Here is a 24,874-nt window from a genome sequence, read left to right on the forward strand (position 1 = left end):
GACGGAGTTACAATCTTATGATTGTTACTCTCTTGTCAGTGAAAGACTCTTTTGCTAGATTTTGTTAGGACTGCCCTATCTTTCATTCTGGAATACTCTGACTTTCTAAATCTATACCACTTTGAATGGGAAGCAAAAGGACCAATACCAGGATCAGTAATCGAACGCCAACTCCAGGTAGCATTTCTCTGCCACTTTGAGACTGAAGCCAAAGCCAACAAACCTTCCTTGCCAGCTGTCACCTTTTTGCGGTCTTCTGCTGATACCTATCAGTAGCTGAAAGAGAGTTACTCCTGTGTGTAAAAGAATTTTTCCTATTTCCTAAGAACAGTTAGATCCTCCAACTAAGTAGCTCCTTCTGTGATTCTGAGGTAATCCTTGTTTTATATTGTGGGTATGATGGGGGAATTGTGGGTATTTCAGGGGAGCCTGAAAATAAAGTTATCTTCAAAGCTGAATGTTCCTCCTAGGAAAAGATACCTGTGTGCTTGAAAGGTGTGCTGATACAGAGTCTGCATAAGGGCAGAGTGACCTTCCATTTAGATCAGAGGTTGCAACCAAGTGCTTTCTCTTGTCCTTTCCTAGGTGAACCTGGGATTTGGATGATTTCTGCTGATAACATTCTACAAGCAGACACTGGCACCGGAGTGGGAGTGGCCAGGAGTCCAGGAATAGCAACAGTCTTTCATGACATCCCAGGAGTGGTAAAAACATATCGAGAGGTAACCCTAACAAGGCCAGGGTGATTATTTCCATATTTGGGGATATGCATATAGAATACACATCTGAGGAAAAGATATATACTGACATGTCAGATATAAAGCCAGCCAGAAAACTTTGGAATACAAAGCTAAACGTGATTAGGAGGCGCCTGGGTAGCTCAGTCGTTAAGCGTCTGCCTTTGGCTTGGGTCATGATCACAGGGTCCTGGGATTGAGCCTCACATCTGGCTCCCTGCTTGGCGGGAAGCCTGCTTCTCCCTCTCCCACTCCCTCTGTGTGCCTCTGTCAAAGAAATAAATAATATATTTTTTAAAGATTTTATTTATGTATTTGACAGACAGAGATCACAAGTAGGCCAAGAGGCAGGCAGAGAGAGAGAGGGGGAAGGAGGCTCCCTGCTGAGCCCGATGCGGGACTCGATCCCAGGATACTGGGATCATGACCTGAGCCGAAGGCAGAGGCTTTAACCACTGAGCCACCCAGGCACCCCGTGATTAGGATTCTTAACCCGAATAGATTAGATAGATAGATAGATAAGGGGTGCCTGGGTGACTCAGTTGGTTAGGCGTCTGCCTTCAGCTCGGGTCATGATGTCAGGATCCTAGGCTTGAGCCCCGCATCGAGCTTCCTGCTCAGCAAGGAGCCTGCTTCCTCCTCTCTCTCTGCTCCTCCCCCTGCACACTCTCTCTCAAAAACAAACAAAAAAGTTTCAGAAGAATGACTAGTGTGATTTATACTTTAAAATATCACTGTGGTGGAGTGCATGGGTGGCTCAGACAGTTCAGCTTAGGTCATATCTCAGGGTTTGAGATTGAGCCCCACACCGGGCTCTGTGCTCAGTAGGGAGTCTGTTGAGATTCTCCCTCTCCCTCTGGCCCTTCCCCCTCAAATAAGTAAATTTCTTTTAGTATTTTGATTATGTATTAGAGGATATTCATACACATGTATACTGTCCAGCTGCACAGGATCTTTTTTTTTTCAAGATTTTATTTATTTATTTGACAGAGATCATAAGTAGTCAGAGAGGCAGGCAGAGAGAGAGAGGGAGAAGCAGACTTCCTGCTGAGCAGATGCTGATGGGGAACTCAGTCCCAGGACCCTGGGGTTGTGACCTGAGCTGAAGGCAGACGCATAACTGAGCCACTCAGGCGTCCCAGAAAAATCTTTAAAACAACACCAGGGGCATCAGGGTGGCTCAGTCAGCTGGGTATCTGCCTTTGGCTCAGGTCATGATTTTAGGGTCCTGGGATTGAGGCCCTGTGTTGTGTTCCTTGCTCAGCAGGGAGTCTGCTTTTCTCTTTCCCTCTGCCCTGGGTCATGCTCTCTCTCTCTCTCTCTCTCTCTCAAGTAAACAGAATCTTTAAAAATAAATAAATAAATAAATAAATAAAACAAATAAATAAAGCAGTGCCAACTCTTCGCCCCAAAACAAGGTGGTGTGAGATAGATAGATATATAGATAGATATCACTGTAGCTACTGGTTGATGGTGCTCTGGGGTACCAGTCTGGTAACAGAGGAGGTCATGGGAAGTTGGTCAGATTCTAGTGTACTTTATAGGTAGAGCCAGTAGAATTTCTTAGCAGATTATATGTAATCTGATGATGTGATGTAATCAGATGATATATGATTGACTTCAAGTTTTTAAAAAAATGACTTCAGGTTTTTGACTCAATAACTAAAAGGACAGAATTGCCATCACTTGAGGGGAAGCTCAGTGGTGCAGGAGGTTAAGCGTCCAACTCTGGATTTCAGCTCAGGTCATGATCTCAGAGTTCTGAGATCGAGCCCTGCATCTGGCTCTGTGCTCATGGAGTCTGCTTGTGTCTATCCCTCTTCTCCTCCCCCCAACTTATGCTTGTATGCTCTCTCTCTTTCAAAGAAATAATAAATAGAATCTGAAAAAAAAGAAAAGCTACACAGCTGAATGCTTAGTTGCTGAATGTGGTTCCCAGGGAAGGGGCCTGGGGTGCATGCTTTCTGCAAAACACATGCTGAAGGGCCCCTGGGGGGCTCAGTGGGTTAAGCCGCTGCCTTCGGCTCAGGTCATGGTCCCAGGGTTCTGGGATCGAGCCCCGCATCGGGCTCTCTGCTCAGCGGGGAACCTGCTTCCCCCTCTCTCTCTCTGCCTGCCTCTCTACCTACTTGTGATCTCTGTCTGTCAAATAAATCAATAAAATCTTAAAAAAAAAAAAAAACCACATGCTGAATGCTACTTTCCCTTTTTACCTTTTTTTGTAAAAGCAAAAATCGTCTTTGGATTTATTTTTCTTAGGGAAACCATTTACTAATGTCTTTCTTAAAAGTGATGGGGCTTAATGCAAATTTTTGAGAAGTGAAGGGGTCCCTGTATCTCAAGGAGGGAGCGAAGTCAGCCACGTCGAAGGTTATCGATAGGCCAGGTAGCCTGAAGACCGAAATGCCAGATGGGTTCGCAGTACAGGGTGGTTACTTGACGGAGTGGCTTCAGTGCAGTGACAGGAGCAGAAGTCTGGAGAATTGAGAGGATGTGTGGGTTTGGGGCGTAAGACAGCTCTGTGAGGAACTGGAGTCAAATTTTTGTTTGGTTGGTCATTTTTTGAGATGGGAGAAAAAATGATTTAGGAGTGTTTAGTAGAGAAGGGGAAATGCCATGCAGGAGTAGGGAGCGTTGCTGAAGCAACAACCGTTAGCAGGTGAGACTGTCGAACAAGTGAAGGTTGGCTTGATGAAGCCTTTTCTCTTTCCCCTTAAATCCATGTTGGGTCTCCCTCCTCGGTGCCCAGAGGACCTGTTTGTTCCTCTTTTCATTACTCAAATGTAACAGCTATCATTTGTTGAACATCTACTGTGGGGTTGGCATTTTGCATCTGTTTTTTAAATTTTTATTTTACATCAGTATAAATATCATTTTTAATCTTCACAACCCTGCAAAGTATTATCCCAATTTTATAGATGATTGAACTGCTCCCAGGGTATCTGGTGCCATGTTGTAAGGAGTTCACAGTCTAGTGAGGACAGAAATAATTACATGTAGACAATTTAAGTAACTAAAACATAACTGACCAGTGCTTTACAAGTGACAAGTTGGAAGTGCTCCTAGAGTCCAGACACGCCTGGCTGGCTCAGTTCGGGGAGTGTCTGATTCTTGATGTGCAGCTTCAAAAAAAAAAATTGCGTGTGGCAGATGCCTCCTGGCTGTCGGTTACGCGTCTGCCTTCAGTTCAGGTCATGATCTCAGGGTCCTGGGATCGAGCCCCACATCAGGCTCCCTGCCCAGCGGGAGTTTGCTTTTTTCTGCCGTCCTGCCCCTCTCCCTGCTTGTGTTCTCAATCTCTCTCAAATAAATAAATAAAATCTTTTTTTTTTTAAAAGATTTTATTTATTTGACAGACAGAGATCACAAGTAGGCAGAGAGGCAGGCAGAGGCAGAGGGGGAAGCAGGCTCCCTGCCAAGCAGAGAGCCCGATGCGGGGCTCTATCCCAGGACCCTGGGATCATGACCTGAGCCGAAGGCAGAGGCTTAACCCACTGAGCCACCCAGGCGCCCTAAATAAATAAAATCTTAAAAAAAAAAAACAGAAGAGGGGCATCTGGCTGGCTCAGTCAATCAGGTATCTGACTCTTGATTTTGACTTGGGTCATAATCTTGGGGTCTGTACTCAGTGCAGAGTCTACTTGTCTCCCTCCCCTTCTGTCCCTCCCCTGACTCTGATATTCCTCTCTCAGATAGGTGGATAAGTCTTAAAAAAAAAAAAAATACACAAGAGGCACCTGGGTGGCTTAATGGGTTAAAGCCTCTGCCTTCAGCTGAGGTCATGGTCTCAGGGTCCTGGCATCAAGCCCCGCATCGAGCTCTCTGCTCAGCAGGGAGCCTGCTTACCTCCCCCCCTACGCCTGCCTCTCTGCCTGCCTGTGATCTCTGTCAAATAAATAAATAAAATCTTTAAAAAATAAATAAATAAAAGCTTAAAAAAAAAAAAAGAGGGCTGGGGACAGAGGCAGCAACTTGAGGAGTTTGAGAAGGGTTTCAGTGCTGGGGAAGCAGAGAGAGGGTCACACGGGAGGAACTGGCCTTTGCTGTCAGAGGCTACAGAGAAGTCAAAAAGGGTGTGATAGACCCTAGGTGGTATACTGTGTAAAATCATCACTTAATAGTTTACTAACGAACAGACACCCATGGAGGCCGCTTCTGTGTAGCCCTGTGACAGACTCTGGAAACACAAAGATGAGAAAGACAAAACTCCTTCCCTTCCTGAGCCTTTAATGTCACTAACTTGGTTTCAAGGTTCCTGAATATTTGAAAAAAAACAAAAAATCATGGTAGTACTGAGAAGACTGTGTACTGTAATACGATACACACTTACTGTAATGAATAATGTCATGAATAATGACATAATGATACAGTGACAAGATAATATACATTTAAGTTGAAGATATTTGGGGGCAGAGAGCCATCATTAATTATCTTCTCACAATGTAATCATGAAGCACTTGCTTTAAATACAAGGCACATTACAGGATATACAAAGATAGATTAGTCTCTCAGTTGAAGAACTTAGATTCAAATAGGAATGATTTTTAACAAAAATACAAATACCTACAGCACAAGGCAGAACATTACAAGTATACTGAGAGAAACAAAGTACTTTGAAGTTTCAGAAAAGGCTGAGATTATATGCAACTCACAAAAGTTGCAGTTGTCTTTGAAGGCATTTTAATAGGGGGTCATCTAAAGGGAAGATGTCACACAAAATAATGGACAAAGACCTCCTTTTAGGGAAAAAAAAATGTTATTTTCTTCTCAAAGGTAAACAGATTTTGTGGTTCTTAACTATGTGAAGTAGAAAGGCCCCCGGGCCTTGAGTGAGATGGCGCTTTCGGTTGGGTAAGTTATGAAGCGTAGAGAGGGAGAAAACAATATTCTCTAAGAATTAGGGACAGATTTTCCTTTGGTTTGCTCACAGGTGGTGGTCAATGCATCATCAAGATTAACGCTCAGTTATGACCTCAAGACCTACCTCACCAATACCCCCAATTCAACTGTGTTCAAGCTCTTCATTACCATTGGCAGAAATGGTGCTAATCTCAAAGGTCAGGTCTCTTAATAGGTCTGGGTGATTGTTCCCATCATTTCGGTCTTCCTTCTCATGTACCCATGAGACTAGCAGTCCTTATTGATTTTTATTTCAAATATGGCTGATTTTCAAAGCTACCCGACGAAACTTTTGTAAAAATATGGTCTTAGGCTCCATCCACATAGTTAAGTTTGGGATAAGGCCTCAGACCCAATTCTTTTCCAGCTTCCCTAGATTTAAGAAGTGTTGGAGTATGCGACATTTTAACTGTTATTTGCTCAGCAAATTTACCGTGTAGGTTTTTTTGTTCTGTACTGGGCTGTAATTTACTGTCAGTAAAAGGTGGGAAGGTGGTGCCTGACTGACTCAGAGCAGCATGAGACTCTTGATCTCAGGGTCATGAGTTTAAGCCCCACATTGGGCATACAGATTACTTTAAAAAAATAATAAACATGGGGCACCTGGGTGGATCAGTGGGTTAAGCCTCCACCTTCAGCTCAGGCCATGATCCCAGGGTGCGGCTCTCCACTCAGTGGGGAGCCTGCTTCCCACCCCACCCCCAACCTGTCTCTCTGCCTCCTTGTGATCTCTTGTTTGTCAAATAAATAAATAAAATCTTAAAAAAAAAAAGTCTACATGAAAATTAAAAAAAAAAAAGATGCTTAACCGACTGAGCCACTCAGGTGCCCCTCAATTAACAATCTTACGTAATAATTACCGTCCTTTTAAAAATGAGAAATACCAAATCTAAGAGCAAGTAACATGTAGTTAGTGGCAGAATTGGTACATCTGTCCCACTCCAAAGTCCATGTAAATTCTTTTATTTTTATTTTTACTTTTTTTAAAGATTTTATCCATTTTTTTGACAGAGATCACAAGCAGGCAGAGAGGCAGGCAGAGAGAGAGGAGGAAGCAGGCTTTACGCTGAGCAGAGAGCCCCATGTGGGGCTTAATCCCAGGGCCCTGCGATCATGACTTGAGTTGAAGACAGAGGCTTAAACCCACTGAGCCACCCAGGCGCCCCAATTCTTTCATTTTTTTAAAGAAAGAACAAATTCTTTTTTTTTTTTTTTTTTTTTTTTTTTGCAAAGAGAGCATGCAAAACCAAGAAGTCCAAAATATTACTGTCTGTAAAATTTAAGTCTAATTGCCCTTTTGGTCATTCAGTTTTTAAGCACTTACTTTCTTTTCACATTATTTAATTTTGTAAGTATAATCTAAGTATATATAAATACTTGATTTTTAAAGTGTTCCAGGTTCTTTTACAAAGTATTAAATATGTATAACATATTCATACATTGCTCTCTGCCTTAAGATATAGAGATTGCAATTTTTCCTCCCAGAATCTTTCTAAAACCACAACTTATTTTATTATGAAACAACTCCTTTGATATTGCTTGTAGTCTCCAAAAGATGAGAATGGTCCCCAGACTGACTACTGGCAGCTGAGGAAGAACTTCAGAAACTGTAAGGGAAAATTTTGGACAGGACACCACCTCCTACTTAATCTAGAAGGCTGTCCATTGAAACTGTCCGTTTCTTGAAGGCTGTGTGGCTCCTACTTAAGACACCATGTGTAATATTCTTTTTTTTTTTTTAAAGATTTTATTTATCTATTTAACAGACAGAGATCACAAGTAGGCAGAGGCAGGCAGAGAGAGAGGGGGAAGCAGGCTCCCCATGGAACAGGGAGTCCAATGCGGGGCTCGATCCCAGGATCCTGGGATCATGACCTGAGCCCAAGCTAGAGGCTTAACCCACTGAGCCACCCAGGCACCCCCACCATGTGTAATATTCTGGAGATCTCTAATTTGAATCACACTGCAATCAGCTGTGGAAACTCGGACTTCCTAGACTGAAAAGCCTCCCGGCTGTGATTGCTGTCCAGTTTTCCCGGAATCTGTCTCATTCCCACTGACAAATTTCAGAAACTTTTGAAAGAGGACCCACCTATGATATTGATAATGGAAGCGCCACTATAGTCCTTCACAAATCAGCAAAAGCAAGGGTCTTAGACCATTCTTTTATCTTGACTGTGGCAGGAGCCAAAGGGGCTGGCCTAGTAAGACAGAACTGACCCCTGTCTTTTGCTTTTTTTTTTTTAAAGGATATTTAATTTATTTATTTATTTAACAGAGATCACAAGTAGGCAGAGAGGCAGGCAGAGAGAGAGAGGAGGAAGCAGGCTCCCCGCTGAGCAGAGAGCCCGATGCGGGACTCGATCCCAGGACCCTGAGATCATGACCTGAGCCCAAGGCAGCAGCTTAACCCACTGAGCCACCCAGGCGCCCTCTCTCTTGCTATTAAAAAATTTTTTTTTATTTAAGTAATTTCTATACCCGGTGTGGGGTTCGAACTAACAACCCTGAGATGAAGAGTTGCATGCTTCTCTGACCCAGCTGCTTCCCTAGCCTCCCTTTTTAAGATTTACTTATTTGAGGGGCACCTGGGTGTCTCAGTTGCTTAATGTCAGTCTTCTGCTCTCATCATGATCCTGGAGTCCTGGGATGGAGCCCTGCATCGGGCTCCCCAATTGTCAGGACGTCTGCTTGTCCCTCGCCTCTGCTTGTGCTGTCTCTCTCTCAAATAAATAAAATCTTTTTAAAAAAAATTTTTGAGAGAGAGAGAGAATCTCAAGCAGACTCCGCGCTGAGTGCAGACGCCATCACAGGGCTCCACGACACAACCTTGGATCATGACCTGAGCCGAAATCGAGTCAGTTGCTCCACAGACTGAGCCATCCACGTGACTTACCTTTTTTTTTTTTTTATCAAACTACTGGCTTATGTAAGTTTCTTCTTTTACAGATCCTTATGGCAGTCATTTCTCTCTTTTCTGCTTATTAGGATCCTGTACCCCAAGTCAGGCCTTGGCCATCACAACAGTACTTCTTCCTGAGACCCTTGTGCTGTGCCACGTGCAGTTCAGCAATACTTTGCTAGACATCCCAGCAAGCAAAGTCTTCCACGTACACGCGGGGTTCAGCACGGAGAGAGGTGCGTCCCACTCGCTGCACCCGGCGCCCTGGTTTCTGTCCCTGCGCGTGCACCGCTTCCTTCCTGGGTCGCATTTACACTTTGCGGTTTCATCTGCTGTAGAACTATGGAAACTTTCTCAACCAGCGTTTTTGTTTAGTCTCTGTAACACCCTGTGCTTTTTCTATTAGAGTCTTCTACTTTCTTCTCTGCTAGCCCGTCCCTGTTCTGGGCTTGGATCATTCATCTTTTATCCCCAGGAAGTAGCAGTGTTGGAGTGTTTATTGTTGAACTGAAGGATATTCCAGGCAGAGTAGCATTAACTAGCATAAAGCAGAAACAGGCATGACATTGGAATTTCATATGAATCACCTTGTAGAACGAGAGGATTCATGTCAAACGTAAGGCATAAATAGGATAGTGCTACAGGCCAAGACCTTCTGCTCTAAGGCCGGGCAGTATGGCGCGAGTAGCCAGCAGCCACTGACGGAAGGCTCACTCAAGAAACTGGTGGGCACTAGCCAGAATGCCTGGTGCCAGGACAGGGACTAGGTGTACACAGGGGAGCAAGTCAGGGCTTCTCATTTTCACCAGCGCTGTGCCGGGAGATGTCACAGAGCAGAGATGCATGGAATGCTGTAGAGACAGGAAGAAAAGAGGAGCAGCCACCTCGAACCTGGGGGTTGGTCAGTTTTACACAGCAAGGCTTGTGGAAGGATGACTAGGAATGCGCTAGATGGGAGAGGCCACAGGCCAGGACATCCCAGGCAATAAAGAGCCCGGAGTTCGGCAGGACACAGCATGGAGAGGGAAGAGGCGGCAGCCGGGCGGCCAGGGAAGGGCCCTGCAGTAGTCCAAGCATGACCCGCTGAGAGTCTAGCCCAAGTAACAGGGAGATACGAACGGAGCGGCAAGTGTCAGACATTTCAAAAAGAGGAGTTAGCAAGATTTGGATGGGTGGATTAAGGAATGAAGTAAAGGGTGTCTGTGAAAAGACCGCGGAGTTGGAGCAGGGAGAACTAGCACAATATTCCGTCGAGGTTTGGTTTGACGGGGAGTGACTAAGCCATGCTCAAAGCTTTTCACAAACCCTTTCCTGATCTTGGCAACTGTTGGTTACCTCATTCTACATCTGCTTGATTTCCATTTGCCCTGTGTTATTTACCGGATTTAAGCAACAAGTTCAGCTGTTTTTCTCCGGTACATTCCCTCCCCACAGTGGCCAACAGTCTGCTAAGAGGGAACGGTCAAAATTGAATCCACCTTTTCTTCTGCACTTGCGTCCATGTTTCCCGCCTATTTCAAGCCGGCGGCCGAACAGAGCTGCTCAACCTTCCCTGCTCGTTTTTCATCTTTCCTGCAGGGGTTTATGTCTGCCTCATCAGGGCTCGACCCCAGTCTGAAGAGCTGCTCCAGGCCCTCAGCGCGGCTGACACCGCAGTCTATGGGTGGGCCACACTGGTCAGGGAGCGCAGCAAGAACGGAATGCAGAGAATCCTTATTCCTTTCATCCCGGCCTTTTACATCAACCAGTCCGAACTGGTTCTTAGCCGCAGACAAGACGTTGGGGAGATCAGAGTGCTGGGGGTAGAAAGAGTTCTTGAGAAGCTAGAGGTATGTGAAGCCCTGAGCCAAAACATAACTGAGATCAAGGTTTTGAAAAAGGAGTCTTCATTCGTAGTCCAAGGGCAAAGGAACAGCTATGGACTGACTTTGATAAAATTCACCACGAGCAGGGGAGGGGCGCCCCGGTGGGGGAGGGGCAAGGAGGTGGTTCTTCAAACGAATGAAGGAAACCTGTCCTCTTCACAATGCCAGGGGGTTCCCAGAGTCCGGAATTTAGGTCATGAGCTTTGTCAGTCTGGAAGATAACACCAGTATCATCTTAATCTTTAGAATTCTAGTTTGAAACTTTTTTTTTAGGGGCGCCTGGGTGGCTCAGTGGGTTGAGCCTCTGCCTTCAGCTCAGATCATGATCCCAGAGTCCTGGGATGCAGCCCCGAATGGAATCGGGCTCTCTGCTCAGCGGGGAGCCTGCTTCCCCCTCTCTGCCGGCCTGTCTACTTGTGATCTCTGTCAAGTAAATAAATAAAATCTTTAATAAATTTTTTAAAAAACTTTAAAGAAAAATACTTATTTATAGATTTTATTTATTTATTTGCTAAGAGAGAAAGAAAGAGAGCATGAGAGGCGAGAAGGTCCGAGGGAGAAGCAGACAACCCACGGAGCTGGGAGCCCAACGTGGGACTTGATCCTGGAATTCTGGGATCATGACCTGAGCTGAAGGCAGTCCCTCAACCAACCAAGCCACCCAGGCACCCAAAAAGATTTGAGAAAGAGAGCATGCACAGGGAGAGGGACAATGGGAGAGGGAGAAGCAGGCTCCTTGCTGAGCAGGGAGCCTAATGTGGGGTGTGATCCCAGGACCCTGGGGTCATGCCTTGAACCAAAGGCAGTTGCCCAACCAACAGAGTCACCCAGGTGTCCCCCCGCTTTTTTTTTTTTTTTTTAAACGATTTAAGAGCAAGTGGGGGCAGAGGGAGAGAATATCCAAGCAGACTTCTACTGAGTGTGGAGCCCCAACACAGGGCTGGATCCCTCCAGCCCTAACAGCAGGACCTGAGCAGAATCCAAGAGTTAACTGGCTACTCAACTGACAGCCACACAGGCGCCCCTAGTGCCTTCAAAACTTTTTTGAAGCCCATTTTATTCTCATAGATCATTTTCTTCCATTATCTATTTCAACACATCTGAGTGTGAAAAAGAGGACTTAAGACGCTAACTAGAAATACAGGGATCTTACTGTATGTTTAGAACATAATATTGATACAAAACGGATTTTCCTTCTGTCAGACAAGTGCCATTTTCTCTTTTCTCCAAGGTCTTCCCCAGCTCCCCAGTTCTAGTGGTCTCTGGCCACAGGCGATCTTCCCTCACACCTGGCCTGGCTGTCTATCCCGTAAGGGTAGTCAACTTCACCTCCCTTCAGCAGACGGCATCACCCATTTTCATCAATATTTCCTGTGAGCTCACCAGTCAAAGTGAGGCTGTGCTAGTGAGAGCTCTGAAGGAGAAGGCTGGTGCAGGTGAGCACTGGGGGCTCCTGTTTTTAATCTAGAGAAGCAAAGACCACAGGTAATGAGGAACAATTCAGGCACTTGGCTAGGATTACTCAAACTAGCTGGGGTATGGATCTTTATTTTCCAAGACTACCTGGAGCGGAACCTTCCAAGAAGCTCTCTTATCACCACCAAGGTTTTCTACTTAACTGACGTATTTAAGAGTGGTAATTAATTTAAGAACTTCGGTCTTGTTAATGTACTCTTCTCTGTTGTAAACCTCTTGATAAATGACTTTCTTCAAAAACATCTGGCAGAGCTTTTTGTATCAGGCAGTGGGTAAACGGTGACAGCCCTAGAACCAAGACTTTCCTCTCCAAAATCCTGATTCTAGTCCTGCCTCAGTTTAGAAACTATGCCCCTGCCTGGGTGGTATGGGAACACGTGCAGTTACGGAGATGTTAGGAAAGCCCAAGGATCATCCTCCGTATGCTGTCACCTCTACCTGCCCATCCCTCCAGAGAAAGTGTTCTTTGAATGAACTAGGAGTGAACTGGACTGAACCCCTGTTCGTCTCCCATGAAAGAGCTGTTTCTACAAACACGGGGTATGTACTGGCCAATACCCTAAGTGCATTTTGCATGCATTTGTTCTCTTAGAACTCTAAGGTAGATGTTTTTCCCTCTGAGGAACTGGAGATGCTCAAGTTTCCATGACTAGACCCCGTGTTCCACCTGTGTCCTGTTGTAAATCTGGAGTTGTAATGGGCTTCTGCAAGGGTCCATGGATGGAATATCCAGGTGCACATGACCCTCAAAGGGGAAGAACTGCACCTTTATTTTCTTAAGACTTTATTGGTCAGAGTGAGAAAGGGCACAGCAGGGGTTGCTGCAGGCTGAGGGAGAAGCAGGCTCCCCACTGAGCAGGGAGCCGGATGTGGGACTTGATCCCAGGACTCTGGGATCATGATCTGAGCCGCATGCAGCTGCTTAACTGACTGAGCCACCCAGGCACCTCTGCACCTTTATTTTCAATTAACCTCTAACTGAAACTTTTCATTTCCAGTTTTATGAATATAAGCAACAAACCACAGTAATAGCAGTATGTAGGACTGTCACCTACAGAATTCAGGTATTTTCATGTTTCAATTATTAGATACCAATGTTCACTTCAAAATTACACAAAAAATTACAGTAGTTATCAGACCTGAGTCTAAGTCTTTATTACTAAAGCATATTACTGTATCAAAAAAGGCCTTTTTAACATCTTGCTAAGTGTATACAGAGCTGTATCACAATTAAGTTTTTTTCTGTTTTGGTTAACTTTGGTCAAGCTGGTTTCCTTTGTTCCTACACATTTTAATTTTTGCATTTAAAAACATTCTGAGATGGGGCGCCTGGGTGGCTCCGTGGGTTAAGGCCTCTGCCTTCGGCTCAGGTCATGATCTCAGGGTCCTGGGATCGAGTCCCGCATCAGACTCTCTGCTCAGCGGGGAGTCTGCTTCCTCCTCTCTACCTGCATCTCTGCCTGCTTCTGATCTCTGTCAAATAAATTAAAATCTTTAAAACATATATATAGGTATCAGAAAAAATATGAAAAAATAAAAACATTCTGAGAAGGATCCACAGGTGTCACCATACTGCCCAAGTTGTTCATAGCATAATAAATGGTCCGCACTTCTCAGAGCTAAGAGAGGGACCAGAGGGAATAGTACAGCCCTGGTGAGTTGAAGTGGTCAGACCCCACGATCCAACTCAGCCTTCAGCTTATCACCACAAGCACACTGAGTACCTGCTGGTAATATGCCAGGCATGGTATGGTACGTACACCAGGCACATGGTACTAGTACAGGAATCAGATTTAAGACAGGGCCTAATTAAGGAGATAGTAATCAGTTCATTGTAGCCAGAACAAAGCGGTACTGGAAAGGTTCATCATGTTTCATAATCATAATCCTGTTCCTAATCAATTTATTTGGACTCTTACCCTGTAAATACTGGAAAGTCCAAAGCTTTCAACAATTGGACCTGATCAAGGATTAATATAGAACATCATCTTGCTTTTAGTGCATCTTTATTTCAAACAACTTCAAACTATTCTTCAGAGCAAAGCAGTTTGTAAACAATTCTGAAACCAAGTACCATGAGAAGAGAGACCACTCACAAGTCTGAAGGTCAGAGGGCCTACGCTAGGGATGCAGAATAGGAACTAGGTAGGAGGACCTGGTGACAATATGGATATACGGGAAGATCTATTAAGTTCAGGGGAGTTTGCTGGGGCAGGTGTTCGTTTCTAGACACTGAAGAATTTGAAAAAACCAATGTCCAATGTCAGGTGTGCTTCAAAAATACAAGTCTCAAGGACTTGTGTTTGAGGACACTGTTACACAAAAATCAGAATGCTCCCTAAAAACCACATCCTAAGTAAAAAATGACGAGGGAACCCCCTTGGAATTGAAAAGTGGTTGGTGATCCAAATAAGTCAGGTTAGAGGGATCAGAATTGGAAGTTCAACTGCCACAATCACAAACTTGGTCAAGAGAAGCACGTCACTTGGAATTAAAATACACAGGAAAGGTAACGGGCATCTTAAGATAGCGTATCCATTTGTTAAATACCCATCTGTAAGACTCCAGGTTTGGGAGTTTATTATCTAGGAGAGGAGAACAAGACAAAGAGGCACAGGGACCAAGTACATAATTCACCTCTTTAACCCTGTTAAGAAGCAAGACAACTTCCCCAAGGACTGGGTTCTGGGAGCTTCTGCCCATGACCGTGTGTTTTTAGCTTGGACTATTACTTTGTATCATTCTGATCAATACACAGATCAATGTGAAGACTCAGGTATCCTCCAGAAGTTCCTGGGTTCTCACCAGACCATCCTCTTTACCCTCTGTGCCGTGCTGGCATCAACGGCTTTCACCTTTCTAGGTAAGGCGCCCTTACATTCAGCACCATGGACGTTTGACTTACAAACTGCCTTCATTTAATTCCACCCACTATGAGAATAAGAATTAGATGATCACATCTCACTTGTGTCAAACAGCTGGACCTCATTCAGCCTCCCCAGCCCTGGTCACCTAGTGGACCAAACGTCCTGCCCAACTTCCCACCAAGCAGCAAACTGCATGTGGCAGACTCCGCTTGGGAGTGGACAGCACTGCTAAGCCTGGAGATAACGGCGGTGTCTGCCTTGTTCTTTTCCCAGCCTACAATGCCTTCTTACACAAGATACAGACGGCGCCAGTTGTTTATGTACCAACGCGAGGACCACCACCACCAGGTAAGTAAGAACCCCCCTCACCTATGAAAAGCCCAGATCATTCACACTCCATCTGCTTGTCCTTTTTACTCCTAGGTTCCTACACCGCCACACGTTCTCCGCCGCCTTTCACGAGTCCACAGCCACCACCAGGCCCGACTCGGCTACAACCCTGGCTATGGAGCGCCCGGCACTAACCTCCCCTCGCACAAATCCCCTCAACTGTCGTGGAGCGGAGCCATAAGGCCCCAAACTAGGCTTCTGAGCGCTGTAAATAAAGGATCCCAAGCTGTTTACACTCGAGTGTGTTGGGCTAAGTATCCATACTTCATACTATGAAATCATAGAAGTGCAATACCCGTTTCTAGCTAGTATCCCACGTTTTTAATCAAGATCGGAGAATTTACTCAGTGAACCTAACTGGACAAAAGCGTCCCCAAGAGACTTCCTAAGTACTTGGCCACTTACTTGCCCCCAGTGACTCTAGCCGTCCGCTCTGCCGGTTACCCTGAGCACTTGAGGTAGCACTTACTTCCTAGCAGTAAGACAAGGACAAGAAACAGAACGTATCCAAAATCGGTTTATTGGGGTAGCGTCCCGCTCATCTGGATCCGGGCGCTCAGTGCTGCTTCCGCCTGAAGGAGCATCCTGGAAGGAGGAGGTTCCGAGGGTGACGTCCTGCCCCCCACAACAGGGGCCGGCCTGACGACCGCCCCGAAAGCCGCCGCTACACCACCGCCCGCTCAAACGCAGACCCGCCTCGGACGCCTCCGCCTCGGCCTTGGCGCTGAGAAACACGCGGTGTCCGAGCACGGGGGGGGGGGACCAGCGCCCCCAGGGCCAAGCTCCAGCCCCGCGGCCGCTCCGCCGCGCGAGGTCCGCGCTCACCTTCTGTAAGCCTCGCCTTCCCTCCCGTGGGCTGGCAGAGCACAGTGGAGCAGCCGACACACAGCACGACCGTCTGCGCGTGGCTGAACACGGTGGTGATTTTGTAGCATCCTGCGGGCGGACACACGCCGAGGGGCAGGGGCTCAGGACCCCGACGCCGGCCCGGCCGCGGCCGCCCGCCCCCCCGAATCCACCGACCCCTCCGCGGGACGCGCCGGCGGCACAGGCGCGTGCGACCCGCTGGGGAGCCGCCCCCCGCCCCCCGCCGCGGCCGCCGTCGGCCCCCCGGGCGGCGCCCCTCACCCGGGCACTTCACGTCCATGAAGTAGGAGTTGGGGCTCTGCACCAGGCGCTTCTTCTTGTGCTTCCTCTTCTCCTCTTCCGGGGACGGGTGCAGGAGGTCCTTCGCGAGCTACGAGAGCCGACGGGCGCGGTCAGGGCGGCGGCCGCCCCGGCGGCAGCGGCAGCTCGAGCCGCCCGGCGTCCGCCGCGGGGCCGCCATCTTACCCCCGCCCCGGGCCGCGCGCCGCCCGCCCCCGCGCCCGTCGCCTGAGGCCCGAAGCCCGCGGCCGGCCCCCGGGGCCCGCACCCGGCGGCGGGACGTGCGCGCGCGCGCGCGAGAGGCGACGGCTCCGCCGGGACCCGGGCGGGGAACTCACGGGCATGTTCTCGTGGGGAGGTCGTCAGCGCCGGAAAGGAGCGAAAGCGGAAATCCTGCCGCTTATATCCGCCGCCCGCCGGAAGTGACGCGCGCGCGCTGGGCCGCCATGCCGGAGTCCGCGCGCCGCCGCGGCCGGGGACGGCCGCCCGCCGCCGGGGGTTGCCGCGCCGCGTGGGCGGGAGCGCGTCCGCAGGGGCGGCCGAGCGTGCGCGGGACTTGGCCGAGACCCTCGGTGTCTCCCAGCGGGTTTCGGTGCCCGTGACCTACGCGGGGCAGAAAAGCTCCCGCCGCCCGCGTCGCGGCCCGCCGCTGGGTTTGGTTGGGTCTTCCGGCCCCTCTCCTCGCACGACGGCGACCTCAGACCCTGACGTCCTGCTCCGCTCGCGGTGCGGGCCGAGGAGCCGCCCGGGCTCCCGCCCCCTCCCCGCCGACGCGGCGGTGCCCCGTGACCCTCCCGCAGCCCTTCCCGCCCGTCGGCCCCGGCCCCGGCTCTCCGCGGCGCGGACGCGCGTGGCAGAGCGCGGAGGGAGCCCCACGGGGAGCGCAGCCCCGCTCCGCAGCCCCTGGGTCGCAGGGAGGCTCGAAGACGACGCGAGGGCGCCTTGGAGTCCGGGAAAGGCGTGTGCGTCGCGGTCGGGGCGTGCGGGCGACAGCTCCGCCGCGGACCCGGGGCCCTGACGCGCCTCTGCCAAGTTCGGTGGGGTGAGCCCCGCGCCGTGGCCGGTGTCGCACCGGCCTCGGGGAGCAGAACCGCCTCCAGCGCCCGCCGGGGGCCGGAACGTCCCGAGGAAGCGGCCTTTCGGCCGAAATGGGCGAGCGGGGGAGGCCGGGGCCGGAATGAGGGGTCCCGCGCGGCGGGGTGCGGGCGGGAAGAGCCCAGATCGGGGCCGAAGCACAGGACGCGCGGACGGGTCTTTAGCAGACGGGCCGCGCGAGCGGGCGAGCAGCTTCAGGGCTGGGTCGGAGCGGGGGCGCCGGGGGCGCTCCGGCCGTGAAGCCTCTGCCTCGGCTGGGGTCGTGAGCCCAGGGCCCAGGCGTCCGGAGCCCCGCGTCGGCTCCCCGCCCGGCGCGCCGTCGGCGGCTCCTGTCCTCCTCCCCTGCTCGTGCGCCCGCCCGCCGTCTCGGCCAGAGAAAGAAAAGTGACGGACGGAGCCGGGTCACGGTCTGCGGGGCGGAGGGGATGGGCGGGCGGGCCCTGGGCGCCAAGACGGCCGGACGAGCCGGTGACGAGAGGCGTCCGCGCACACCCGCACCGCACGCGCGCTGGCCGCTGTGAGAGAAGCGGGGGTCCCGTGTCCTCCCCGAAGGCAAAGATAACGAGTGTCTCCGCAGCCGCGTCTGCCCTTCTGCAGCCCTTTCACGGCGCTGGACGGCGCTGTCCGGGCCGCCCCGGGCTGGCGTGAAGATCGCGCCCCGTCGGAGGAGGAAAGCAGACGAGTGGCCCCGGACTCCGTCGCACCGATCCCACGCGCGGTCCCCGAATAAAGACCCAGAAGGAGTTGGCGAAAGTGTGTGTGTGTGTGTGTGGCGGGGGGGATGCGTGTACCGGTGTGCGGTGCTGGTTCGTGGTGCGTCTACACCGACGTGTGCGCGCGGCTTCTCCCCCGCCCCGTGGGGCTGCAGGACGCCGCCGCCTCACGCCGACCACCAGGGGGCAGAGCGTCCCCACAAGTGGCTGGTGTCGCGGGGCGTCCCGCCGCGTTCCCGGGGCGCCGGACTTGAGGGCGGGGAACCCCGGAGCCCAGCAGGGCCCCGAAGGCGGCCAGCCTGGAATGGCCCTCGGGTCCCTCGTCTCAGCACCCCCGCCCCCCCCGCGTGGTGGCCCCCAGTGCCAGCGCCGCCGTCAGCCGGCGTCACCCCGATTCCGTCCGCGTGGCGGAGGCTGCCCCGTCCCACGGCGTCCCCCGCGCGGACTGCGAGCGCGCGGGGGAGGGGCGGGGGGCCCCGGCGGGCGGCCAGGGGGTGGGGCCCACGGCAGGGCCGCCTCCCCTCTTTCCCGGGGCCTGGGCGGAGAGGGAGGGAAGCTTCCTGGCCTGGGCTCCGGGCCGCTCCGTCCGCCAGCCCTGCGGGCCCGCCCACCGGCGCCTCCCCCGGCTCCCCAGTGTCCGCCATGGCCAAAGCCTACGACCACCTCTTCAAGTTGCTGCTCATCGGGGACTCGGGGGTGGGCAAGACTTGTCTCATCATTCGCTTCGCAGAGGACAGCTTCAACAACACCTACATCTCCACCATCGGTGAGCCCGCCGGCCGCGCCCGGACCCCCGGAGCCCCCGGCCCTCTCACCCCTGCCTCTCCACGCGCGGCGAGCCCGCCGGCCGCGCCCCGACCCCCGGCTCCCCCAGGCACTCACCCCTGCCTCTCCACCGGCGGTGAGCGCGTTGGCGGAGCCCCTGCCCTGTCCCACACCCCCGGCTCCCCCAGGCTCCCAGGCTACTAGTGGCCCCTACTTTTCAGTCCTCCAGAGGGGGGCTTCTAAACTCAGCCCAGTCTCAGACCAAGCCCCGCACATCTGTCCGAATGGTACCCGGCCTCGAAGCTCTCTGAGGCCGCGTAACTTCTCGGTTGTGCCGGCCCCTCGTTTTCCTGCTACCGTCCTTCTCCCCAAATCCACATGAACCCTTCTGCGCTTACCGCCGCGCATCTCTCCCCACCCCCACCCACCTGTGAGCCTTGACCCCCCGAATTTCCTGCCCCCTCTCCCTGAACATGCTTTCCAGGTCCATTAGCCTCTTTCCATCTGCTGAGTTTCAGAGCCTCGCGCTGCATCCCCACCTCACCACTGCCCAGTCTCCCTGCCCCTCCGCTTAGTGGGGGTGGGCAGGGTGGGACAGAGTGACCCTCTGGGCTAGAAAGTGGCCCAAGGACTGGCAAGGTGGATACAGTCAGCCAGGCAAGGAGGGTAGGAGTGGGGGGACTTTTGGGGGCCCTGAGTCAGCCCGGTGACTCAGACTCCCTGTTGGGCTCCCAAAGGGCTCTGGGGAGGGGCCCACGTTGGCACCACGAACGCTGCCTCCCCTCCTCTCTTCTTGTCGTTCTTCATGTTCTCCGGCCTGGGAAATAAAACAAGGGGAGTCTCAAGACCATTCTGGTTAGGAAAGGAAAGGAAAATGCCGCCTTTCCTAGTTCAGCCTCGGGAGGAATGGGTCTTGCTTGCAAGTGTGGCCTGCTCCTTAACTAACACACTGCCTTCAGCTACCTCTTTCCTGGCTCCTTGTCCTATAGGGCTGAAGGGAGGCCGGGGCACCGAGGGTACAGCGTTCTAGGAAAACAGACGGGAAGAGGAAGCTGAAAGTCCTGTTTTTTAAAGTCCTGATTTTATTTATGGGGTTGCCTGAGGCTCAGGTCATGATCCCAGAGTCCTGGGATGGAGCCCCACGTCGGGTTCTCTGCTCAGAAGGGAGCCTCTTCCCTCTCTCTCTGCCTGTCTTTCTACCTCCATGTGATTTCTCTGTCAAATAAATAAATAAAATCTTTTTTAAAATTTTACTTATTTGACAGAGAGAGGGAGAGATCACAAGTAGGCAGAGAGGAGGAAGCAGGCTCCATCCCAGGACCCTGAGATCCTGACCTGTCCTGGAGGCTGAGGTGTAACCCACTGAGCCACCCAGGTGCCCCTGAAAGTCCTATTTTGAGGGAGACACAACTAAGAGAGCTGTCAGCCGGGGTTGCTGGGTGGACCCAAGAGGCGCCTGAAGCCGCCCAGGAGAACTTCCATCACCTCGCCTCCCAGATCCGCAACGTCTCAGGAAAAACAATATGCTTACTGTACTAATACAGCTTTGAGAAAATTCTCGTTTCACTTGCAACAAGGTTGCTTCCCAAGTCCAGCCCCTGCAGAGTCCCCAGTACTGCGGTGCCCCAGTCCCTCGCCTCCCAATCCTCCCTGGGTCTCCGCCTCAGCGCGTGCGCCCCCTCCTAGGAATCGACTTCAAGATCCGCACCGTGGATGTAGAGGGGAAGAAGATCAAACTGCAGGTCTGGTGAGTGGACCCCCAGCACTGCGGGCCGCATTCCCTCCGGTCGCTCCCACGGTGCTCCCTCTCCCCGCCGCTGCTTCCGCCACTTCTCCCAGGCCACTCCCTGTCCCTGCCTCCGACGTCCTCCGTCCGGGTCTCTTCCAGCCTGCTCAACTGCTCTCCGCTTTCTCGTAACTCGCGCGCCTCTCCTGGCTCCAGAGCATTCTCGGAACTTGACAGTAGATGTCTGCAGGGCTGTCCCGTGGGAAGGGCATTCAGGCAGGTGCCCAGCAAGCGGGGGAGTTGAGATGGTCCGCGTGTGCTCTCCCTGCGTCTCCGAGAGCCTGGAGAGCCGAGCCGCGAGGGCCGACCTGCCGCGGGAGACCCGTGGGGTGCCGGCTGTGGAAGCGGGGGCGGCCTGGAGAAGCTTTGGGGCGCAGTGGAGAAGAGTAGGTTGGGGCTTGCTGCTGAATGACCTTCATCCGTTGCCGAGCCCCTTCGGATCGCTGCCCTCGTTTGTAAAGCAGGGACCGGACGACATGCGTCACGAGGGCAGGGTGAAGGAGGCGCCTGGCACGGGGTAGGTGTTCGACAGATGAGCCCGAGAGACCTTGTCCCTCAGGTCTGTGTCACCTCCTAGACGTCCTACCTCCTTTTCCCCCTTGACTGTTTTCTGATGCTGTTCCTTTCAGCCCCACCATGTTGCAAGAGCTCCATCCTTAGCAGGGGCATTTCTGTCTTTGGAGAACCATTCCCTCTCTCCCGCCCCTTCTTCAGGGACACGGCTGGCCAGGAGCGGTTCAAGACCATAACGACTGCCTATTACCGTGGGGCCATGGTACGAGGTGTGGGTGTGGACGAGGGATGAGGCAGCAGAGGGGAGCTGTCCGAGGACCCACGGGCACGGCTGGGGCGGGGAAATTGGGAGGGGCAGAGCGCGCGAGGTGGAGGACCCTCACGGACTATGGGAGAAGCTTGGAGAGAATTTGCAGGGTCACGGGAAGGGGCAGGAAGCTGAAACGGGGTGGGGGGGAATGGGGCCCAAGGCTCCATGGTGAACTCTTGCCATCCTGCAGGGCATTATCCTAGTGTATGACATCACGGATGAAAAATCCTTTGAGAATATTCAGAACTGGATGAAAAGCATCAAAGAGGTAAAGACCCTCCTGAAGAGACGGGAGGCCTGGAGCCGTGAAGGTGGGCGGGACCCCACCTGACTCTTCCTGCCTTCGTGCTCCCAGAACGCCTCAGCTGGGGTGGAGCGCCTGCTGCTGGGCAACAAGTGCGACATGGAGGCCAAGAGGAAGGTGCAGAAGGAGCGCGCTGTTAAGGTGAGGCCCAGGCCAAGATGGAGTTGGGTTCCAGAAGGCTGCCGCCCTGGGCCCACCTCTCTTCTTCCCCTCTCCACTCCACAGCTGGCTCGCGAGCATGGGATCCGATTCTTCGAGACCAGTGCCAAGTCCAGCACAAATGTGGATGAGGTGAGACATGCCCCATGCCCACCCCCACTCCCAGAGATGGCTGGTGGTCGGCAAGCCCCCCTCCCCCCTCCGGCCTGTTCTGACCACTCACTCCTTTACCCGTCAGGCTTTCAGTTCCCTGGCCCGGGACATCTTGCTCAAGTCAGGAGGCCGGAGACCGGTGAGTTGGTTCTGCTGGGAGGGGCACAGCTGTGTGTGCGTGAACGCACCTGTTAGGAGTGAAACCCCAGGAGACGAGCAGTGCTGACGTCCCCAAGGGTGGATCCCCTTCCAGCAGTGTACAGACCCCAGACGGCCACTGTCACCCTGATCCTGTGCCCTTCCCCCTCCAGGGAAACAGCCACAAGCCCCCCGGCACTGACCTGAGAGCTTGTGACAAGAAGAACACCAGCAAGTGCTCCCTCGGCTGAGGACCCTAGGCCCGGAGGCTGGACCTGAGGGAGGCTGTGGGTGGGCAGGGGAGGAGCAGCACGTGGGACTCGGAGGGGCTGCAGGTAGGTAGATGGTGGAAGAGTAGGAGCCAGCGGAGAAGAACACGGGAAGGCGAGGGACGGAAAGGAGGTAGAAGAGAGAGAGACGGACAAGCCAGGAGGAGAGGCGGCTGGAAGAACTGGCCCTGGGTGTCAGACCTTCCCCGGGCTTCTAGGGCAGACATAAATGTAAATAAACAGTTGATTTGTTGTTAGTGGATCAGGTGTTAGGGTTGTGTGAGAAGTTGGCTCAGCATCTCCTCTGGAAGTTTGACCCTATGACCCTGCACGGTCTTGTCAGTATGAAGGACCAGCACCCACACGAAGGTCCCTGGTTTGGGTGACATTCATCATCAGACCCAATTCCTGCTTCTGAGGTGGTTGGGCTGCTGGAATTAGGCTGGCCTCCTGTGACACTGGGACCTGTCCCCACGTGGATGAGGAAGAGACCGGGAGATTCTCTGAACCTGGAGACCTGGACATCCTTTTTCTGTTATAGGGTTCAGAGGAGCCTTGTGGGCAGAGCCTTGCCTGGTTTCCAGAGGACTCTTTCTTAGGTCTTCCCAGGGGAATGACAGCCCTAGACTCAAGGAAGTAACAGGTTCTGGTTTTATCCTGTGATTCCTTCAAGCATCTCTGATTCTACCACCAGTCCTCTTAGGTAGCTGGTAGGCGTTATTCTCCACTTTTATAGATAAGGGAAATGAGACACGGAGGAGATTCATTCAGTCATCTCGCTCTCTCGCTCGCTCTCTCGCTCTCTCTCTCTTTTTACATACTTATTTATTAGAGAGAGAGCCCGCATGAGCGCACACAAGGGGCGGGGCCAGCAAGCGGAAACTGACGGGGTGGTGGACGCCAGGATGGGGCTCTGGGATCATGACCTGAGCTGAACGCAGATGCTTAACTTACTGAGCCACCCTGGCACTGTAGTCATTAATCTTTTTTTTTTTTAAAGATTTTTATTTATTTATTTGTCAGAGCAGGAGCACACAAGCAGGGGGAGTGGAAGAGGCAGAGGGAGAAGCAGACTCCCCGCTGAGCAGGGAGCCTGATATGGGACTCCATCCCAGGACCCCCGAATCATGACCTGAGCCAAAGGCAGACACCTAACCGACTGAGCCACCCAGGCACCCCACAGTCACAAATCTTTTTTTTTTTAAGATTTTATGTATTTATTTGACAGAGATCACAAGTAGGCAGAGAGGCAGGCAGAGAGAGAGAGAGGAGGAAGCAGGCTCCCTGCGGGGCAGAGAGCTCGATGCGGGCAGGGCTCGATCCCAGGAACCTGGGATCATGACCCCAGCCGAAGGCAGAGGCTTAACCCACTGAGCCACCCAGGCGCCCCCCACAGTCATAAATCTTTATTGAACATTTAGTATGTGCCAAACACAATGGTCAACTTTGGGTGGAACTTACAAGAAGGACAAGCAAATTTTAACAAAAACAGTTCCTGGGGCACCTGAGTGGCTCAGTGGATTAAGGCGCTGTCTTCGGCTCAGGCCCTGATCTCAGGGCCCTGGGATCGAGCCCCAAATCCGGCTCTCTGCTCAGTGGGGATCCTGCTTTCCCCTTTCTCTCTTCCTGCCTCTCTGCCTACCTGTAATCTCTCTCTGTCAAATAAATACATAAAATCTCAAAAAAAAAAAAAAAAAAAAAGAACCACCACCCAAAAACTCAGGCTTGATGACACATAGTCCCCATAAACATACACAGCCCCCTTGGACACTTGCACAGGAGTTTCTAAACAGCAAAATTATCTCACAGACAACCTTTTATCCGGGTTAATGAAAATGGCACATTTGGCTTCCACAAGTTTAATTTTACAGATAGGAAGTTCAAGGCACTTCAGAAATCCCCGTGCCGGTGGCATGGAAATGGATGGCACAGCCTTGGGTCAGCAGCATCTGTGCCGCTGTTTGTTGGTAAAGGACAACACCAGGAAAAAGCCTGACCATGCCGGGAGAACTTGGGAGTGACTGCGGATGTGTGTTAAGTACCAAACTTCCGTGGGGTGAAGATCAGCTCTGGGCTCTGTAGTCAGCCGCTTTGCTGTTGCTTTGCTCAGGGTTATGAGGAAAGACTTTCATTTTGTGAATCCCAGGAAGAACACTGACATCTTCATCACACCCCAGAGCGGATGTTTGAAAATCCAGTATCGGGCACCTGGGTGGCTCAGTGGGTTAAGCCTCTGCCTTTGGCTCAGGTTATGTATGGTCTCAGGGTCCTGGGATCGAGCCCCGCATCGGGCTCTCTGCTCCGAGGGGAGCCTGCTTCCTCCTCTGTCTCTCTCTGCCTGCCTCTCTGCTTGTGATCTCTGTCAAATAAAATCTTAAAAAAAAAAA

General features: G+C 51.8%; 3 protein-coding genes across 15 annotated transcripts in view; 2 read left to right on the forward strand and 1 right to left on the reverse strand.

Annotated features, from left to right (window-relative positions):
• The window catches only part of NUP210L (nucleoporin 210 like), an 87,632-nt gene extending 72,261 nt beyond the window's left edge, over positions 1–15,371 (forward strand). For 6 of the 9 annotated variants that reach the window (XM_045086866.1, XM_045086867.1, XM_045086868.1 and 3 more), the window contains 8 exons: positions 586–722; positions 5,668–5,794; positions 8,625–8,774; positions 10,117–10,367; positions 11,635–11,839; positions 14,638–14,742; positions 15,020–15,094; positions 15,170–15,371. In XM_045086866.1, coding sequence (XP_044942801.1) covers positions 586–722; positions 5,668–5,794; positions 8,625–8,774; positions 10,117–10,367; positions 11,635–11,839; positions 14,638–14,742; positions 15,020–15,094; positions 15,170–15,270 — 1,151 coding nt within the window. In that variant the 3' untranslated portion in view covers positions 15,271–15,371. Of the gene's footprint in view, positions 1–585; positions 723–5,667; positions 5,795–8,624; positions 8,825–10,116; positions 10,368–11,634; positions 12,944–14,637; positions 14,743–15,019; positions 15,095–15,169 lie in introns of those variants that run through there. The other 3 variants (XR_006608594.1, XR_006608595.1, XM_045086871.1) reach the window with 3 other exon arrangements.
• Positions 15,372–15,640: 269 nt separating this feature from the next.
• RPS27 (ribosomal protein S27) lies at positions 15,641–16,772 on the reverse strand. The gene is made up of 4 exons (XM_045086888.1): positions 16,621–16,772; positions 16,265–16,373; positions 15,962–16,072; positions 15,641–15,721 (listed from the first exon to the last, which is right to left on the reverse strand). The coding sequence occupies exons 1-4, from the start codon at positions 16,624–16,626 to the stop codon at positions 15,693–15,695; spliced, it is 255 nt and encodes an 84-aa protein (XP_044942823.1). The 5' UTR covers positions 16,627–16,772; the 3' UTR covers positions 15,641–15,692.
• A 1,136-nt stretch (positions 16,773–17,908) lies between these two features.
• Positions 17,909–22,749, forward strand: RAB13 (RAB13, member RAS oncogene family). 5 transcript variants are annotated; one of them, XM_045086875.1, is made up of 9 exons: positions 17,909–18,856; positions 20,433–20,602; positions 21,103–21,158; positions 21,356–21,416; positions 21,655–21,732; positions 21,820–21,909; positions 21,994–22,059; positions 22,166–22,219; positions 22,392–22,749. In XM_045086875.1, the coding sequence occupies exons 1-9, from the start codon at positions 18,733–18,735 to the stop codon at positions 22,467–22,469; spliced, it is 777 nt and encodes a 258-aa protein (XP_044942810.1). In that variant the 5' UTR covers positions 17,909–18,732; the 3' UTR covers positions 22,470–22,749. The 5 variants fall into 5 exon arrangements, with proteins under 5 accessions (XP_044942810.1, XP_044942811.1, XP_004780402.1 ...); XM_045086876.1 differs by having other exon boundaries at positions 21,106–21,158; XM_045086877.1 differs by having other exon boundaries at positions 18,782–18,856; positions 20,542–20,602; positions 21,106–21,158.
• Positions 22,750–24,874: the final 2,125 nt, after the last annotated feature.

Source organism: Mustela putorius, unplaced genomic scaffold (assembly GCF_011764305.1).
Source record: "Mustela putorius furo isolate JIRA1106 unplaced genomic scaffold, ASM1176430v1.1 tig00000997_pilon_pilon_pilon, whole genome shotgun sequence".
In the NCBI taxonomy this organism is placed as follows: Eukaryota; Metazoa; Chordata; class Mammalia; order Carnivora; family Mustelidae; genus Mustela; species Mustela putorius.